Raw genomic sequence first — 20,968 nt, forward strand, 5'->3', positions numbered from 1 at the left:
CCTCTCTCTCTCTCTATAATAATAATAATAATGATGGCATTTATTAAGCGCTTACTATGTGCAAAGCACTGTTCTAAGCGCTGGGGAGGTTACAAGGTGATCCGGTTGTCCCACGGGGGGCTCCCAGTCTTCATCCCCATTTTCCAGATGAGGGAACTGAGGCCCAGAGAAGTGAAGCGACTTGCCCAAAGTCACACAGCTGACAAGTGGCAGAGCCGGGGTTTGAACCCACGACCTCTGACTCCAAAGCATGGGCTCTTTCCGCTGGGCCAAAACTTTCATAAACACCCAGATATACGCAAGTTGGCATGTACCCCAGAGGCATCACCTCCCATAAACACATACTTTCTCCCACATGACGTAAATGCACATACATTTCCACTATTTATTCTATAGCTGCGGCAGCAGCAGGGACCTGGGCCCAGGCCAAGATTTGGCAAGTTTAAACTGGTTTTCCACAAACCAGTTGGGGAGGGGAAATGGGGCCTAAAAGGCCCCAAGCCACTTCTCTTCCAACTCAGCTGCTGCCAAGAGTTGAGCAAACCGAATAAGCCCAGGCGTGTAATGGGCATCCTGAGACTTTCTAGACTTTCCAGAACCGAGTCGGTCAGTCAGTCTGATTTAAGAGAAGCAGCGGGGCTCAGTGGAAAGAGCCCGAGCTGTGGAGTCGGAGGTCATGGGTTCAAATCCCGGCTCCGCCACTTGTCAGCTGGGTGACTTTGGGCAAGTCACATAACTTCTCTGTGCCTCAGTTCCCTCACAGTTAAGACTGTGAGCCCCCGTGGGACAACCTGATCACCTTGTAACCTCCCCGGCATTTAGAACAGTGCTTTGCACATAGTAAGCGCTTAATAAACGCCATTATTATTATTATTATTATTAAGCGCTTGCTGTGTGCAGAGCACTGTGCTAAGCGCTTGAGAGTGTACCATACAACAATAGACACATCTCCTGCCCACAGTGAGATTACAGTCTAGGGGGGAGACAGACAATAATATTAATAAATACATTGCAGTACGTAAGTGATGTGGGGATGGGAAGGGGGATGAATAAAAGGAGCCAGTCAGGGTGACGCAGAAGGGAGTGGGAGAAGAGGAAAGGAGGGCTTAGTCAGGGAAGGCCTCTTGGAGGAGATAATAATAATAATAATAATAATAATAATAATGACATTTTTTAAGCTCTTACTATGTGCTAAGCACTGTTCTAAGTGCTGGGATAGATACAAGCTTATTAGGTTGTCCCACTTGGGGCTCACGGTCTTGATCCCCATTTTACATGTGAGGTAACTGAGGCCCAGAGAAGTGAAGTGACTTGCCCAAGGTCACACAGCAGACATGTGGCGGAGCTGGGATTTGAACCCATGACCTCTGACTCCAAAGTCCGGGCTCTTTCCACTGAGCCACGCTGCTTCCCTATGACTTGTAATAGGAAAGTAATGAGGTGAGGGAGGAGAGGGCAAGGGGATTGACTGCTTAAAAGCCACTGGGGAGATGATGTGTCTCCAGGAGTTCTCCTTGGGACCCATCTAGACTACTGTGAGCCCACTGTTGGGTAGGGACCGTCTCTATATGTTGCCAACTTGTACTTCCCAAGCGCTTAGTACAGTGCTCTGCATACAGTAAGCGCTCAATAAATATGATTGATTGATTGATCTGTCCAGTCTAGGGCTAGAGAAGGAAGGGGAACCTGAAGGCTGAGAGAAAAACGGCATAACCTAGTGGGAAGAGCACAAGCCATTCATTCAATTGTATTTACTGAGCGCTTACTATGTGCAGAGCACTGTACTAAGCACTTGGGAAGTCCAAGTTGGCGACCTATAGAGACGTTCCCTACTCAACAACGGGCTCATAGTCTAGAAGGGAGAGACAGGCAACAAAACAAAACATGTGGACAGGTGTCAAGTAGTGAGAACAAAGCAGAACAGCTGGTGGTGGGGCTAGTGGCAGAACTGGTGGCTGGGCTGGTAGCAGGGCTGGTTCATTCATTCATTCAATCGTATTTATTGAGCGCTTACTGTTTGCAGAGCACTGGACTAAGCGCTGGGGAAGTACAGGTTGGCGACATATAGAGACGGTCCCTACCCAACAACGGGCTCACAGTCTAGAAGAGTCAGAGGGCCTGGTTTCTAATTCTAGCTCCACCACATCCTCTCTGATCTCCCATCCTCCTGTCTCTCTCCATTTCAGTCTATACTTCACTCTGCTGCCTGGATTATCTTTGTATAGAAATGCTCTGGGCATGTCACTCCCCTCCTCAAAAATCTCCAGTGGCTACCAACCAACCTGCGCATCAGGCAGAAACTCCTCCCCCTGGGCTTCCAGGCTGTCCATCCATCCCCTCGCCCCCTCCTACCTCCCCTCCTTTCTCACCTTCTCCAGCCCAGCCCGCACCCTCCGCTCCTCTGCCACCGCTAACCTCCTCACCGTTAGGCCTCATTCTCGCCCGTCCCACCGTCGACCCCCGGCCCACGTCCTCCCCCTGGCCCGGAATGCCCTCCCTCCACTCATCCGCCAAGTTAGCTCTCTTCCTCCCTTCAAAGCCCTACTGAGAGCTCACCTCCTCCAGGAGGCCTTCCCACACTGAGCCCCCTTTTTCCTCTCCTCCTCCCCATGCCCCCTGCCCTACCTCCTTCCCCTCCCCACAGCACTTGTATATATTTGTACAGATTTATTACTCTTTTTATTTTACTTGTACATATTTACTATTCTATTTATTTTGTTAATGATGTGCATATAGCTGCAATTCTATTTGTTCTGATGATTTTGACACCCGTCTCCATGTTTTGTTTTGTTGTCTGTCTCCCCCTTCTAGACTGTGAACCCGTTGTTGGGTAGAGACCGTCTCTATATGTTGCCGACTTGCAGTGTGGCTCAGTAGAAAGAGCCCGGGCTTTGGAGTCAGAGGTCATGGGTTCAAATCCCGCCTCCACCAATTGTCAGCTGTGTGACTTTGGGCAAGTTACTTAACTGCTCTGTGCCTCAGTTCCCTCATCTGTAAAATGGGGATTAAAACTATGAGCCCCCCGTGGGCCAACCTCATCACCTTATAACCTCCCCAGTGCTTAGAACAGTGCTTTGCACATAGTAAGCGCTTAAAAAATACCATCATTATTATTATTACTTCCCAAGCGCTTAGTACAGTGTTCTGCACACAGTCAACTGTTCAGTAAATACATTTGAATGAATGCTGTGTGACCTTGGACAATTCACTTCACTTCTCTTGTGCTTCGGTTACCTCGCCTCAAAACGGGGATTAAGGCTGCGAGTCCCACACGGGACGGAGACTGTGTCCCAGTTGATTATCTTGTATTTAACAGCAGTATCTGGCACATAGTAAGCGCTTAACAAATAGCATTAAAAAAGGTACTAAAGACGCAGACACGTATACCGACAGAGAATCGTGGGAGGGTTGGGGTGGAAGGGAGGAGGTGGGGAAGTGTCTGTGTTAGTTGCTTAATAATAATAATAATAATAATAATAATAATGGCATTTGTTAAGCGCTTACTATGTGAAAAGCACTGGGTAGTGGTGACTCTGGGGCCGGGGGTCACCTGAGTCACCAGGAAGACCTCTCTCTCTCTCAGTGAGACCCCCCCACCCCAGAGCTGGGCCAGTGGGTGTCTCACTGAAAGAGAGAAGTCTTAATAATAATAATAATAATAATAATAATGGCATTTATTAAGCGCTATGTACAAAACACTGTTCTAAGCGCTGGAACACTGTTCTAAGCACTGGAGCAGGACACACAGGACTTCACAGGACAACTACAGCCAAGAGGAGCTGCAAATATAGGAAGTTGAGGAGACAGACGGCTGTGACAAATGAGACCCAACTAGCGGGTTTATTGTACTTTCCAAGCGCTTAGTACAGTGCTCTGCACACAGTAAGCGCTCAATAAATACAATTGAATGAATGAATGTTTGGTTTTGTTCTCTGACTCCAGCTTCTAGACTGTGAGCCCACTGTTGGGTGGGACTTCTCTATGTGTTGCCGACTTGTACTTCCCAAGCGCTTAGTACAGTGCTCTGCACACAGTAAGTGCTCAATAAATACAATTGATTGATTGATTGATTGGATAGAAAGCAGGCTTGGGAGTCAGAAGGCCTTAGGTTCTAATCCTGACTCTGCCACTTGCCTTCTGTGGGACCTTGGGCAAGTCACTTGGCTTCTCGGTGCCTCAGTTACCTCATCCGTAAAATGGGGATTGAAGACTGTGAGCCCCACCTGGGACAGGAACTGTGTCCAACCTGATTTAGTTGTATCCACCCTAGCGCTTAGGACAGTGCCTGGTACACAGTAAGCGCTTAACAAATATCACAGTTATTATGTAGACCCAATCAATCAATCAATCGTATTTATTGAGCGCTTACTGTGTGCAGAGCACTGTACTAAGTGCTTGGGAAGTACAAGTTGGCAACATGACCCAGAGTTTACATGGCTGGGAACGGAGTGGATAGAGTACGGGCCTGGGAATCAGAAGGACCTGGATTCTAAATCCGGCTCTGCCAGGTGCCTGCTGTATGACCTTGGGCAAGTCACTTAACTTCTCTGGTCCTCAGTTCCCTCATCTGTAAAAATGGGGGTTGAGCGTGAGCCCCACGAGGGACAGGGACTGTGTCCAACCTGATTGACTTGTATCTACCCTAGTGCTTAGAACAGTGCTTGGCACAAAGTGCTTAAAAAATACCACAATTATTATTATGATCACTACAAGTTAATCAGGCTGAATAGAATCCCTATCCCAGACAAAGCTCACTGGGGGCAGGGAATGTGTCTGTTCATTGTTATACTGTACTCTCCCAAGTGCTTAGTACAGTGCTCTGCACTCAGAAGGGGCTCAATAAATACGACTGACTGCGTGACATGGGGTTCACAGTCTATGTAGGAGGGAGAACAGGCACTGAATCCCCATTTTGTAGTTGAAGAAACTGAGGCACAGAAAAGTTGAATGCCTTGCCCAAGGTCACACAGCAAGCAAGTGGCTGAGCCAGCATTAGAACCCAGTTCCTCTGACTCCGAGGCTCGTGCTTTATCCACAAGGCCAAGCTGTTTCTGGTGCTTTACTGAGCGCTTATTGTGTGCAGAGCATGATACTAAGCTGTTGGAAGAGTACAATATAGCGGAGTGGGCAGACACGTTTCCTGCCCACAAGGAGCTTACAGTCAACTATCAATTGATTGACAACTTTCCACCTAGGAATATCTATTAAAAATCTTTCGGTTGGGTTTAGGTTTTCATTGACGCGACCGCTGCCTTTTTTAAGGTCATTGCCAGTGCAGAGTTCTGGGGTAATACCATAAATCAGCTCCCATCCTCTTGGATATGTGAGCTTGAGGGTTTCATAAAGCATGGCTCAGTAGAAAGAGCCTGGGCTTTGGAGTCAGAAGTCGTGGGTTCAAATCCTGGCTCCGCCAATTGTCAGCTGTGTGATTTTGGGCAAGTCACTTCACTTCTCTGTGCCTCAGTTCCCTCATCTGTAAATGGGGATGAAGACTGTGAGCCCCATCCCCCGTGGGACAACCTGATCACCTTGTATCCCCCCAGAGCTTAGAACGGTGCTTTGCACACAGTAAGCACTTAAATACCATCATTATTATTATTGTTATAAGACTATAAGCTTGTTGTGGGCACGAATGTGTCTTTTTAATATTGTACTTTCCCAAGTGCTTAGCGCAGTGCTCTGCATGCATACTCACAGTACGATAGAATCAGAAACTTGCAGCTCCTAAATCATTATCCCTTGCACTTTTAGATTCTGGTAGATCGGTGAGCTGGAAGCTCCTGGGGGATTGTTAGTTTATGCTAGTGACGACTTCCAGAATCTCCGAGAGTCATTTAATTTGTAGATAGTCTTGGGTCATTCTATATCAATTGACTGATATCAGTTGTATCAATTGTATCAATTGTAAGCCCCACGCGGGACAACCTGATCACCTTGTATCCCCCCAGCGCTTAGAACAGTGCTTTGCACATAGTAAGCGCTTAGCAAATGCCATCATTATTATTATTACTATTCCGTACCGAACAGCATCCTGCAGGCCTGTTCCCCGAACCCTAGACGAGTCCCACGCTCTCCCCCTCGTCCCCCCTCCATCCCCCCATCTTACCTCCTTCCCTTCCCCACATGACCTGCATATATGTATATATGTTTGTACATATTTATTACTCTATATTTATTTATTTTACTTGTACATATCTATTCTATTTATTTTATTATGTTAGTATGTTTGCTTTTGTCTCCCCCTTTTAGACTGTGAGCCCACTGTTGGGTAGGGACTGTCTCTATATGTTGCCAACTTGTACTTCCCAAGCGCTTAGTACAGTGCTCTGCACACAGTAAGCGCTCAATAAATACGATTGATGATGATAATAATAATAATAATAATAATAATAATGATAGCATTTATTAAGCGCTTACTATGTGCAAAGCACTGTTCTAAGCACTGGGGAGGTTACAAGCTGATCAGGTTGTCCCACGGGGGGCTCACAGTCTTAATCCCCATTTTACAGATGAGGTAACTGAGGCACAGAGAAGTTAAGTGACTTGCCCAAAGTCACCTAGCTGACATGTGGCGGAGCTGGGATTTGAACCCATGACCTCTGACTCCAAAGCCCCCGCTCTTTCCACTGAGCCATTGCACTAAAGGCTTGGGAGTGTTCAAGGTAATCGGATTGGACACAATCCCTCAGGCCTCGCAGTCTTCATCCCCATTTTACTGATGAGCTAACTGAGGCACAGAGAAATTAAGTGACTTGCCCAAGGTCACACAGCAGACAAGTGGCGGAGCTGGGATTAGAACCCAGGTCCTCCTGACTCCCGGGCCTTTCCTCTATCCACTAGGCCATGCTGCTTCTCTCTCCTACTTACGTGATGATGATGATGATCCGGATTTGTGAAGTGGGAAGAGAGTTCCAGGAGGAAGGGAAGGTACGAGCGAGCTGTCGACAGTGAGATGAAAGCGAGGCCTAGGGAGTAGGTTGGCGTTAGAAGAACGAAACACGTGGGCTGGCTTGGGGTGGGAGAGGAGGAAGGATAAGTAGGGATAAGTCGGGAAAAGACCTATTTTGAGGGTCTTAAAGCCAATGGTGAGGAGTTTCCGTTTGATGTAGGGAGGGCTGGCTTCTCCCACATCCCAGCTAGCGCTTTTCACTTCTCCCGGTTACACTTCTCCCCCTCGCCAATTCTCTTCTCCTTCTGATTCATCGCTCAGGCCATCCTCCATTGTCCCTGCTGCTAGCTTTGGCCAAACAACCCTCCATTCCCACTTTGTCAGGGTCTTCCCCGATCCATCTGCCACTCTACCACTTGTGCTGATGCCTTAGTCACTTCACTGTGTGACGTTGGGCAAGTCACTTAACTTCTCTGGGCCTCAGTTCCCTCATCTGTAAAATGGGGATTAAGACTGTGAGTCCCCCGTGGGACAACCTGATCACCTTGTAACCTCCCCAGTGCTTAGAACAGTGCTTTGCACATAGTAAGCGCTTAATAAATGCCATCATTATTATTATTATTATTCAATACTCCTAGGCACTTTGCTGTTTATTATTTATATGGAGTCATCCCTCTCAACTCTTGCACATTCAGAAATTCAGGTCTGTTTATCTTTCCCCTTCATTTATGATCAACCGATCAATCAGTGGCATTTACCGAGTGCTTTCTGTATGAAGAGCACTATACTAAGCACTTAGGAGAGTACAATAAAAATTGGGCACCAAGCCCCCTTCTAGACTGTGAGCCTGTTGTTGGGTGGGGACCGTCACTATATGTTGCCGACTTGTACTTCCCAAGCGCTTAGTATGGTGCTCTGCACACAGTAAGTGCTCAATAAATGCAATTGAATGAATGAATGAAGTGCTGGAGTAGATACAAGATAATCAGGTTTGACCAGTCTCTGTCCCACAAGGAAGGGGCTCACAATCTAAATAGGAGGGAATAGGATTCACTCCTCAATCAATCGTATTTATTGAGCACTTACTGTGTGCAGAGCACTGTACTAAGTGCTTGGGAAGTACAAGTTGGCAACATATAGAGACAGTCCCTACCCAACAGTAGGCTCACAGTCTAGAAGGGGGAGACAGAGAACAAAACCAAACATATTAACAAAATAAATAGAATAAATATGTACAAGTAAAATAAATAGAGTAATAAATATGTACAATCATATATACATATATTCAGGTGCTGTGGGGAAGGGAAGGAGGCAAGACGAGGAGGAAGGAGGGGGCTCAGTCTGGGAAGGCCTCCTGGAGGAGGTGATCTCTCAGTAGGGCCTTGAAGGGAGGAAGAGAGCTAGCTTGGCAGATGGGCAGAGGGAGGGCATTCCAGGCCTGGGGGATGATGTGGGCCGGGGGCCGATGGCGGGACAGGCGAGAACGAGGCACAGTGAGGAGATTAGCGGCCGAGGAGCGGAGGGTGCGGGCTGGGCTGGAGAAGGACAGAAGGGAGGTGAGGGAGGAGGGGGCCAGGGGATGGACAGCCTGGAAGCCCAGGGTGAGGAGTTTCTGCCTGATGCGCTGATTGATTGGTAGCCACTGGAGATTTTTGAGGAGGGGAGTAACATGCCCAGAGCATTTCTGGACAAAGACAATCTGGGCAGCGGCGTGAAGTATGGATTGAAGTGGGGAGAGACACGAGGATGGGAGATCAGAGAGGAGGCTGATGCAGTAGTCCAGACGGGATAGGATGAGAGTTTGAACGAGCAGGGTAGCGGTTTGGATGGAGAGGAAAGGGCGGATCTTGGCAATGTTGCAGAGCTGAGATCGGCAGGTTTTGGTGACGGCTTGGATGTGAGGGGTGAGCGAGAGAGCAGAGTCGAGGATGACACCAAGCTTGAGGGCCTGTGAGACGGGAAGGATGGTAGTGCCGTCAACAGTGATGGGAAAGTCAGAGAGAGGGCAGGGTTTGGGAGGGAAGACAAAGTGTTCAGTCTTGGACATGTTGAGTTTTAGGTGGCGGGCAGACATCCAGATGGAGATGTCCTGAAGGCAGGAGGAGATGCGAGCCTGGAGGGAGGGGGAGAGAGCAGGGGTAGAGATGTAGATTTGGGTGTCATCAGCGTAGAGATGATAGTTGAAGCCGTGGGAGCGAATGAGGTCCCCAAGGGAGTGAGTGTAGATCGAGAACAGAAGGGGACCGAGCACTGAACCTTGAGGAACCCCCACAGTAAGGGGATGGGAGGGGGAGGAGGAGCCTGCAAAAGAGACTGAGAATGAACGACCGGAGAGATAAGAGGAGAACCAGGAGAGGACGGAGTCTGTGAAGCCAAGGTCGGATAGCGTGTTGGGGAGCAAGGGGTGGTCCACAGTGTCGAGGCAGCTGAGAGGTCGAGGAGGATTAGGATAGAGTAGGAGCCGTTGGATTTGGCAAGCAGGAGCTCATTGGTGACCTCTGAGAGGGCAGTTTCCGTGGAATGTAGGGGACGGAAGCCAGACTGGAGGGGGGTGAGGAGAGAGTTGGTGTTGAGGAATTCGAGGCAGCGCGTGCAGAGGACTCGTTCAAGGAGTTTGGAAAGGAATGGTAGGAGGGAGATGGGGTGATAACTAGAAGGTGAGGTGGGGTCAAGAGAGGGTTTTTTTAGGATGGGAGAGACATGGGCATGTTTGAAGGCAGAGGGGAAGGAACCAGTGGAGAGTGAGCGGTTGAAGATGGAAGTTAAGGAGGGGAGAAGGGACGGAGCGAGAGATTTCATGAGATGAGAGGGAATGGGGTCAGAAGCACAGGTGGCCGGAGTAGCACTTGAGAGGAGGGAGGAGAGCTCCTCTGAGGATACCGCTGGGAAGGATGGGAGAGTGGCAGAGAGTGTTGAGGGCCGTGGGGTTGGAGAAGGAGGGGTGTGACTTTGGGGAGGTCGGACCTGATGGCTTTAATTTTATTAATGAAGTAGGAGGCCAGATCTTTGGGGGTGAGGGAGGGAGGAGGGGGAGGAACCGGGGGCCTGAGAAGGGAGTTGAATGTATGGAAGAGCTGACGGGGATGATGGGCATGGGTGTCCATAAGGGAGGAGAAATAGTTTTGCCTGGCAGAGGAGAGGGCTGAGTTAAGGCCGGAAAGGATAAACTTGAAGTGAACGAGGTTGGCATGGTGTTTAGACTTTCGCCAGCAGCGTTCGGCAGCTCGAGCATAAGAGCGAAGGAGGCAGACAGTGGTAGTGATCCAGGGCTGTGGGTTAGTGGTACGAGAGCGGCGAAGGGAAAGGGGAGCGAGTGAGTCTAGCTGAGTAGAAAGGGTAGAGTTGAGAGCAGTAATCTGATCATCAAGATTGGGTAGAGAAGAGAGGGAGGCGAGGTGGGGTGTGAGGCGCTCAGAAAGATGGATGGTAAGAAAGATAAAATTCCTCATGAGGAAACTGAAGCACAGAGAATTTAAGTGACTTGTCCAAGGTCACACACGGCAGACAAGCGGCAGAGCTGGGATGGGAACCCAGTTTCTCTGATTTCCAGGCTTATGCCCTTTTCACCAAAGGCTTGTCATGTCCTCAGCATACCAATAACACAATAAAGTTGGTACTATGCAGGGACTGAGACTGATACTTCTGCAGGCTAGCTCAGAGCCCCGCCCCTAAGAGGTCCTCAGTTCTTACAATTGGCAATGACAATACTGAAGACCCCTAGATCCTGCCCCTATTCCAACAGTGGCTCCACCACTTGTCTGCTGTGTGACCTTGGGCCAGTCACTTCACTTGTCTGGGCCTCAGTTCCCTCATAATAATAATAATCATTGTATTGTACTTTTCCAAGCACTTGGTACAGTTTCACCTGTTTACTTGTTCTGTTGTCTGTCTCCCCCTTCTAGACAGTGAGCCTGTTGTTGGGTAGGGACTGTCTCTATATGCTGCTGATTTGTACTTCTCAAGCGCTTAGTACAGTGCTCTGCACACAGTAAGTGCTTAATGAATATGATTGAATGAATGAATGAATTTGTTAAGTGCTTACTATGTGCAAAGCACTGTTCTAAGAGCTGGGGGCATAGAAGGTGATCAGGTTGTCCCATGTGGGGCTCACAGTCTTAATCCCCATTTTACAGATGAGGGAACAGGCACAGAGAAGTGAAGTGACTTGCCCAAAGTCACACAGCTGACAATTGGCAGAGCTGGGATTTGAACCCCTGACCTCTGACTCCAAAGCCCGGGCTCTTTCCACTGAGCCACGCTGCTTCTAAATACTCTTCTAAGTGCTGGGGTGGATACAAGGTGATCAGGTTGTCCCAAGTGGGGCTCACAGTCTTAATCTCCATTTTACAGATGAGGTAACTGAGGCCCAGAGAAGTGAAGTGACTTGCCCAAAGTCACACAGCTGACAACTGGCAGAGCCGGGATCTGTAAAATGGGGATTGGGACTCCGAGCCCCATGTGGGACAGGGACTGTGTCCAACCTGATTTACTTGTATCCACCCCAGCGCTTAGTACAGTGCCTGGTACATAGTAAGTGCTTAACGAACACTATTATTACTATTGTCATCGGCACCTTACTTTTCCTCTTACACAACTCAAGCTGGGTTTAGACTTCAACATAAGGGTTCTCATTCCTTCTGACAAACACCCTCTTGAGCGTCTTAAACTTCCACTTCACGCGAAAAAGGCGATGGACGGTAAGTACTATTTTATTAGGATAATAAAGAGAGCAGGGATTACATTCACCATAGTCTAAGGCCTCATTCTGTGTAACGGTTAACATTAGGAGGATGAATTAGTGAAGCCCTCGCTTTCTGCATTACCCGGTTTCCAAGAGGGGCATGAATTCTGCAGGCCTCCGGGGAAGGCTTAAAACCCCAAACTAAGCCATCTTAGTGGTCCCTTCTCTGATTGGCGTCTCCCGGGCCTGACGGCTTCCTGTAGGCACGACTGAGGTCTTATCATACACATCTACAAATGAACATCTCCCCGGGATGAGTTCCAGTTCCCGCTTTTACTCCTCCAGCCTGCCGCGGGATACCTCAGGCCCAGCCTGATTTTAGGCCAAGGACGGATCTACGGTCCTCGGGCTTGGCTCGGAACTCAGACCTCGGGGCCGTGCGGTGCTCTAGCCCGGCTCAATCCCTGAAACTCCGCTACCTGATCTGCCGCCGCCGGGTTTTGCGACTCCGCCCACGGAGACCAAAAATCACAAGTTGGAAGCACCGCTGCTCTCGCTGCCTTGTACAAAATGGAAAAAAAAATATCTTTCCCCACCCCGGACCGACCTGACTTCAAAATGGGAAAGTCATTTCCTGGTTTCTCTTGCCACTTTCCCGCCACTTGGGGCCCAGCCCAGTGCTTTGAATCTAATTAAGTGGTTTATTCATGGAGAGGGGTATCAATACTAAGGACTGGAGACCCCTGCCACATTCCAAGATGGGAAGGTGAGGGAAAGAGCTACTTTTAGCCCTTGAAGTGCAACCGCTATGTAGCAAGGACTGAGCATTGCTATATAGAGGGAGGAAGAAGGAGGCGATGTCTTTAGTGGAATTCTTCCCCCAAATTGTACCGACAGGGAATCTGAGGCACAGAGGAGGAGGACAGAGATCCGTGCAGTGAGTCGAAGACACACAGCTGGCGAGGGCAAATAGTGCCAACCGACATGCCCGGGCCTCAGACCCGGCAGGAGACTTTTGGGAACCCGTGGGCTGCATTTTTCCTCAACCGGGAGCGTCTATTGCGGGCTAGAAGGTGCGTTCTTTGCCGGCGGGTCTTCCCAAACTTAACACGCTGACAGGATCCCTCCCACAAGGGGTTCCCGGAGGACGGTTGAGCCGAGGCTGCAGTGGGAGCTTCTCCCTCACGTGGATCCTCCGGTGTTTGGTGAGGGCCGAGCCTTTACTGAAGCTCTTTCCGCACTCGGGGCATTCGTGGGGTTTCTCTCCCGTGTGCGTTCGCCAGTGAGCGCTGAAGTGGGAACTGTTGTTGAAGCTCTTGCCACACTCACTACACTTATAAGGTTTTTCTCCCGTGTGGATCCTCTGGTGTACGACCAGGCTGGGGCTGAGTCTGAAACTTTTCCCACACACGTCACACGTGTAGGGCTTCTCTCCCGTGTGGATCCTCCGGTGGGCCGTGAGGCCTGCCCCGTCACTGAAGTCCTTCCCGCATTCGAGGCATTTGTAGGGTTTTTCTCCCGTGTGGATCCTCAGGTGGGTGTTGAGGTGCGACCGCCAACTGAAGCTCTTCCCGCATTCGAGACACTTGTAGGGTTTCTCTCCGGTGTGGATTCGCTGATGGGTGGCGAGGTGAGACTTCCAACTGAAGCTTTTTCCACACTCCATACACTTATATGGCTTCCCTTCAGTGGAGGTTACCTTCTGAACTAAGAAGGCTTGTAATTCCTCCGGGCAGGCAGGTTTCCCCGATCTCTTTCCCGGGTATTTCTCCCACTGTCTGCCCAGTATGTACTCATTTTCGCAACTTTTTCCCCAGTTCGGAAGCTTGGGCATTTCAGAGTTTTCTGAGAATATCCCTCGCGGTGCCGCTTTGCAAGGGATGTCCTGCTTTGGACGCTCTTCTTTGTTCTTCCTCTTGATGCTCAATTCTGCAAGAATTGTAAAAATGTAATCAATCACTTTCCCCTATGCTGAAGGAAGGGAAAAGGTTATGGAGAACTGGGGGGAAAAATTTAGGCTTACACAGTTGAGCTGCCTCAGGGAAGGGGCTGGGAGCAGGGAAGTTTCCAGACTGAAACAGAATTTCTATACTGAGGCTTTTCGACCTGGGAAAAAATGATCCTTGTTGAGGATGTGGTCTGTTGTTGTATTTTAGCATTGCCTAATAGATAGAGCACAGGCTTGGGAGTCAGAAGGACCTGGGTTCTAATCCCGCCTCCACCACTTTTATTTTTAAGGCATTTATTAAGCGCTATGTGCAAAGCACTGCTCTAAGCGCGGGGGAGGTTACAAGGTAATCAGGTCGTCCCACGGGGGGCTCACAGTCTTAATCCCCATTTTACAGATGAGGGAACTGAGACCCAGAGAAGTGAAGTGACTTGCCCAAAGTCACACAGCTGACAAGTGGCGGAGCCGGGATTTGAACCCATGACCTCTGACTCCAAAGCCCGGGCTCTTTCCACTGAGCCACGGTGCTTCTCTGTGTTGTGTGAACTTGGGCAAGTCACTTCACTTCTCCAGGCCTCAGTTACGACCTCATCTGTAAAATGGGGATTAAGACTTAGATGCCCATGTGGGGCAGGGATTACGACTACTCCATCACTTAGAAGAGTGCTTGGCAAATAGTGAGCACTTAACAAGTACCACAATTATTATTATTGTATTGTTGCTATTAACACTGAGGAAATATTGGGGCAATTACCACTCCCTCTCCTAGCCCACAGAACTCACCCTTGCTATTTCTGATCAAGTTAAACTTTGGGACATCAGCTCACTGCGGGCAGGGAATAATAATAATAATAATAATAATAATAATAATGGCATTTATTAAGTGCTTACTATGTGCAAAGCACTGTTCTAAGCGCTGGGGAGGTTACAAGGTGGGAGGTTACAGGGAATGTGCCTGCTCTGTTGTACCGTACTCTCCCAGGCGCTTAGTACGATGTTCTGCACATGGTGAGCGTTCAATAAATACCACCGATCGACTGACTGATAAACTGTATGGAAAGACACTGAAATTCAAGATGGGACCCTGAGTGACGGGGAGTGAGTCCCGATTCTGAGTTTCAAGGAAATACTGGTGCCATTAATGTTCCCTCCCCTAGCCCACGGAGAAATCCCACTCATTATTTCTGACGAAGCTAAACTTTGGGATGTCAGCTGTTTGGACGACACCGAGATTCCGAACGGGGGACTGAGTGATATGGAGTGAGTCGCAAACCCGGGTTTCCAAAACTCCACTGCCTGGAGACTTCAAGGCTCAGGAAGGGTTAATGTCCACAGGAAAAAAAATCAGGGAAGGAAAGTAGGAAGGAAAGTGGAATTGAGGACTGTCTTGGTCATTCCCCTAAATGGGTAAGTCCGGCCTAGATAATATCTCCCTCAGTGACCTGGGCAGATATGCTGGCTCACATTGGGTATATGTCTATTTAATAATAATAATAATAATAATAATGGCATTTATTAAGCGCTTACTATGTGCAAAGCACTGTTCTAAGTGCTGGGGAGGTTACAAGGTGATCAGATTGTTCCTCGGGGGGCTCACGGTCTTCATCCCCATTTTACAGATGAGTTAACTGAGGCCCAGAGAAGTGAAGTGACTTGGCTTAAGTCACACAGCTGACAACTGGTGGAGCCGGGGTTTGAACCCATGACCTGTGACTCCAAAGCCCGTGCTCTTTCCACTGAGCCACTCTGTTTCGTATTGTAATAATAATAATTGTGATATTTTTTAAGTGCTTACTCTTTGCCAGGCACTGTTCTAAGCACTGGGGTAGATGCAACGTAATAATAATTATAATAATAATTATAGTATTTATTAAGCATCTTACTTTGTGCCAAGCACTGTTCTAAGCACTGGGGTAGATGCAAGTTAATAATAATAATAATAATTACAGTATTTATTAAGCACCTTACTTTGTGCCAAGCACTGTTCTAAGCGCTGGGGTAGATACAAGGTAATTTGGTTGTCCCGTGTGGGGCTCACAGTCTTAATCCCCATTTTGCAGATGAGGTAACTGAGGCAGAGAGAAGTTAAGTGACTTGCCCAAAGTCACACAGGAGATAAGTGGCAGAGCCGGGATTAGAACCCACGTCCTCTGACTCCCAAGTGTGGGCTCTTGACATTAGGCCATGCTGTAAGCCGGTGGGACTCAGTCCCTGTTCCACTAGGGGTTCACAGTCTTAATCCCCATTTTCCAGATGAAATCACTTATCCAAGGTCTCCCAGCAGACAAGTGGCAGAGGTGGGATTAGAACCCAGGTCCTTCTGACTCCCAAATCCATGCTCTATCCACTAAGCTAACTGCTTTTGTTTTCTACTTCTTAGGCTTTGAGTGTTTTATCCACCAGGCCATGCTGCTTCTCTAGTCTCCCAAGGGCTTAGTACAGAGCTCTGCACACAAGAAGCGCTCAATAAATATGAATGCCTGACACAATGGCATTTTACTGTAATGACTACGGTAATAATTACGGGATTTGTCTAGCACTCACTATGTGTCAAGCACTGTTCTAAGCGCTAGGGTTAGATATAAAGAAGCAGCGTGGCTCAGTGGAAAGATCACGGGCTTTGGAGTCAGAGGTCACGGGTTCAAATCCCGGCTCCCCCAATTGTCAGCTGTGTGACTTTGGGCAACTCACTTCACTTCTTTGTGCCTCAGTTACCTCATCTGTAAAATGGGGATGAAGACTGTGAGCCCCCCATGGGACAACCTGATCACCTTGTAACCTCTCCAGCGTTTAGAACAGTGCTTTGCACATAGTAAGCGCTTAATAAATGCCATTATTATTAAATAGAGAAGCAGCGTGGCTCAGTGGAAAGATCACGGGCTTTGGAGTCAGAGGTCACGCGTTCAAATCCCGGCTCCGCCAATTGTCAGCTGGGTGACTTTGGGCAAGTCACTTCACTTCTTTGTGCCTCAGTTACCTCATCTGTAAAATGGGGATGAAGACTGTGAGCCCCCCGTGGGACAACCTGATCACCTTGTAACCTCCGCAGCATTTAGAACAGTGCTCTGTACATAATAAGTGCTTAATAATGCCATTATTATTATATAGAGAAGCAGCGTGGCTCAGTGGAAAGATCATGGGCTTTGGAGTCAGAGGTCATGGGTTCAAATCCCGGCTCTGCCAATTGTCAGCTGGGTGACTTTGGGCAAGTCACTTCACTTCTTAATAAATGCCATCATTATTATACACATTGATTAGGTCAGACACACTCCCTCATGGGGCTGACAGTCTAATCCAAAGCTTAGAGTGGCCGAAATTGAACTGTGCCCTGCTCAAGGAAAATTTCTAGCAGTCGGAGTACCCTGGCTCTAGGTTCACTCAGTGGAATCACAAGAAAGGAACTGGCCACATTAATCCAGCGTTAGAAGGAGGGTCAAACTCTCCTACGGTGGGGGTCAGTGAGGGTCGGGTCAGGATTTCTCGAGCTCACAATACAGAGTTGAGCGGGGAGAAATGAACCTAGAGCCTTCAGCTCGTAAGTACCAGAGCAACAACTGGAATCCCAGCCTTCTGACTTCTAGTCCACTTGATGACCCCAGATATTGTATACACTCTCCCCCCCCGCCAGCCCTACCTCCTTCCCCTCCCCACAGCACCTGTATATATATTTGTACAGATTTATTACTCTATTTTACTTGTACATATTTACTATTTATTTTGTTAATGATGTCCTTATAGCTTTAATTCTATTTGTTCTGATAATTTTGACACCTGTCTACATAATACTACTACTATCATCATCAATCGTATTTATTGAGCGCTTACTGTGTGCAGAGCACTGTACTAAGCGCTTGGGAAGTACAATTTGGCAACATATAGAGACAGTCCCTACCCAACAGTGGGCTACTACTACTACTACTACTACTACTACTACTACTACTAATGATAGTATTTGTTAAGCGTTTACTATGTGCAAAGCACTGTTCTAAGCGCCGGGGGGACACAAGGTGATCAGGTTGTCCCACATGGGGCTCACAGTCTTAATCACCATTTTACAAAGGAGGGAACTGAGGCCCACAGAAGTGAAGTGACTTGCCCAAAGTCACCCAGCTGACAATTGGCGGAGCAGGGATTTGAACCCCTGACCTCTGACTCCAAAGCCCGGGCCCTTTCCACTGAGCCACGCTGCTTCTCATGTTTTGTTTTGTTGTCTGTCTCCCCCTTCGAGACTGTGAGCCCGTTGTTGGGCAGGGACCGTCTCTAGATGTTGTCAACTGCCCTACTGAGAGCTCAAGGCCCTACTGAGAGCTCACCTCCTCCAGGAGGCCTTCCCAGACTGAGCCCCTTCCTTCCTCTCCCCCTCTCCATCCCCCCATCTTACCTCCTTCCCTTCCCCACAGCGCCTGTATATATGTTTGCACACATTTATTACTCTATTTATTTATTTATTTATTTATTTTACTTGTACATATCTATTCTATTTATTTTATTTTGTTAGTATGTTTGGTTTTGTTCTCTGTCTCCCCCTTTTAGACTGTGCGCCCACTGTTGGGTCGGGACTGTCTCTATATGTTGCCAACTTGGACTTCCCAAGCGCTGAGTCCAGTGCTCTGCACACAGTAAGCGCTCAATAAATATGATTGATTGATTGATTGACTATATTTATTTTACTTGTACATATCTATTCTATTTATTTTATTTTGTTAGTATGTTTGGTTTTGTTCTCTGTCTCCCCCTTTTAGACTGTGAGCCCACTGTTGGGTCGGGACTGTCTCTATATGTTGCCAACTTGGACTTCCCAAGCGCTGAGTCCAGTGCTCTGCACACAGTAAGCGCTCAATAAATATGATTGATTGATTGTACTTCCCAAGCGCTCAGTCCAGTGCTCTGCACACAGTAAGCGCTCAATAAATACGATTGAATGAACGAATGAGTGCTTACCACCGCAGCCTCGGAAAAGACTCGGAGTCCTGGGGCTCCTGGGGTCCTGGGTGAGCTCCCCGATACCCATTCGGTCACCGTCCCCTCCTTCCATCGGGGTCTCGCCCGCAATCTCCATCCTCTGCCAGTTGTCGTGGTTGTGGCCTTCTGGTCCAGGCACCGGCTTCCCGCAGGATTCCTCCACATCCCTCGGCGGGTCAGCCAGTGCGGCGGCTGCCCGGGCGTTGACCAACGAATCCATCTCCCCGTAGAAGGGACAGGTCTCTGGCACGCGGCTGCTCCTGGCTTTCCGGTAGCTCGTCTGGAGGCTGTTGAATTTGGTTCGGCACTGCTCCAGCGTCCGGAGGAAGCCACGTTCCCGGAGCCGCTCTGCCACGGCCCGGTACACCTGACGGTTCGGGTGACGGGTTCGCAGTTTTTCGTAAAACCGAGACTCCTCCAGAATGGCGAGGAAGGCCCTGGTTTCTTCGTAGCCCCAGTGCACACCTGACGCCAGGGGAGAAGGGGAATAATATTAAAAATGATAACTGTGGTATCTGTAAAGTACCTACTGGTGCCAACCGCTGTACTAGGTGACGGACAGTACAGTCAGCTCAGACCCATCCAATCAGTGGTACAGGAAACAACAGGATCAATGAGGGCTGTTAGAAGTACTCCCTTCAAGGCCCTACTGAGAGCTCACCTCCTCCAGGAGGCCTTCCCAGACTGAGCCCCTTCCTTCTTCTCCCCCTCGTCGCCCTCTCCATCCCCCCATCTTACCTCCTTCCCTTCCCCACAGCACCTGTATATATGTATATATGTTTGTACATATTTATTACTCTATTTATTTATTTTACCTGTACATATCTATTCCATTTATTTTATTTTGTTAGTATGTTCGGTTTTGTTCTCTGTCTCCCCCTTTTAGACTGTGAGCCCACTGTTGGGTAGGGACCGTCTCTAGATGTTGCCAACTTGGACTTCCCAAGCGCTTAGTCCAGTGCTGTGCACACAGTAATCGCTCAATAAATATGATTGATTGATTGATTGATAAAGAATTATGGTATGTGTTAAGCGCTTACTACGTGCCAAGCACCATTCTAAGCTCTAGTGTAGATACAAGGTAAGCACGTGGTCCCATGTGGGGTTCACAGTCTCAATCCCCATTTACAGATGGGGTCACTGAGGCACAGAGAAGTTAAATGACTTGCCCAAGGTCACACAGCAGACAGGTGGCAGAGGCGGGATTAGAACCCATGTCCTCTGACTCCAAAGCCCGGGCTCTTTCCACTAAGCCATGCTGCATCCCACCTGCTTTGCAGCAGTCATTTCCTGAGAAATACCATGAGAGGCACATCCCCTCCAGGAGGCCTTCCCTGATTAAGCCCTCATTTCCTCTTCTCCCACTCCTTTCTACATCACCTTCTCTCCCTTTATTCACCATCTCCTGGGCCCCACAAGGACTTGAAATAATAAGAATAATGACTGTATTTTTTAAGCGCTTACTATGTGCCAGGCACCATACTAAGCGCTGGGGTGGATACAAGCAAATCGGGTTGGACCCAGTCCCTTGTTCCACATGGGGCTCAGGGACTTAACCCCCATGTTCCAGATGAGGGAACTGAGGCCCAGTGAAGTGAAGTTACTTGCCCAAGGTCACCCAGCAGACAAGTGGCAGAGCCGGGATTAGAACCCAGGTCCTTCTGATTTCCAGGCCCGAGCTCTAACCATTAGGCCACGCTGCTTCTCTTTCCCGCGTACATTTCCATGAAAAACACGAAGGCAATGGGTAGGAGGTGAGAGAGGGAGAGATTTACTCAGGGCCACGGCGAAGATCAAAGTTTCGGGCAAAATGGGAACCAAGTGTAACCCCCAGGGTGATGTGGCAACCTCCCAGGAGCAACCTAGAAATGCTGGGCATGGCCAGGTTTGACTAACTGTCATACATGGGTGCCTCCCTGAAAGTGCTCCCACAAATAATAATAATAAGAATGGCATTTATTAAGCGCTTATTATGTGCAAAGCACCGTTCTAAGCGCTGGTGGAGGTTACAAGGTGATCAGGTTGTCCCACGGGGGGCTCACAGTCTTAACCCCCATTTTGCAGATGAGGTAACTGAGGCCCAGAGAAGTGAAGTGACTTGCCCAAAGTCACACAGCTGACAAGTGGCGGAGCTGGGATTTGAACCCATGACCTCTGACTCCAAAGCCCGGGATCTTTCCACTGAGCCACGCTGCTTCTCTACACCCAGCTAGCCCAACAGTCACACCCTAAAGACGTGAGGGACAAAGCGGGCTTGCTTCTCCTCATCTCTCTCTCTCTCTCCCTACAGCACGGCCCTGAGAGTCAGAAGGTCCTGGGTTCTAATTCTGGCTCTGCCACATGTCTTCTGTGGGACCCAGGGCAAGTCACTTCACTTCTCTGTGCCACAGTTACCTCATCTGTAAAATAGGGACGGAGACTGTGAGCCCCACATGGGACAAGGGACCGTGTCCAACCCGATTTGCTTGTATCCACCCCAGCGCTTAGT

The 20,968-nt window shown here is 48.8% G+C and overlaps 1 protein-coding gene across 1 annotated transcript in view; it reads right to left on the reverse strand.

Moving 5' to 3' along the window:
• Window positions 1-11,590: 11,590 nt before the first annotated feature.
• Window positions 11,591-20,968, reverse strand: part of LOC119928760 (zinc finger and SCAN domain-containing protein 29-like) — a 29,172-nt gene continuing 19,794 nt past the window's right edge. Inside the window, exons 7-8 of the mRNA XM_038747274.1 lie at window positions 18,460-18,945; window positions 11,591-13,499 (exon numbers count right to left, since the gene is read on the reverse strand). Of these exons, the coding sequence (XP_038603202.1) occupies window positions 12,637-13,499; window positions 18,460-18,945 (1,349 nt within the window). The 3' untranslated portion in view covers window positions 11,591-12,636. The remainder of the gene's footprint in view (window positions 13,500-18,459; window positions 18,946-20,968) is intronic.

This window comes from Tachyglossus aculeatus, chromosome 5 (genome assembly GCF_015852505.1).
Source record: "Tachyglossus aculeatus isolate mTacAcu1 chromosome 5, mTacAcu1.pri, whole genome shotgun sequence".
Lineage (NCBI taxonomy): Eukaryota > Metazoa > Chordata > Mammalia > Monotremata > Tachyglossidae > Tachyglossus > Tachyglossus aculeatus.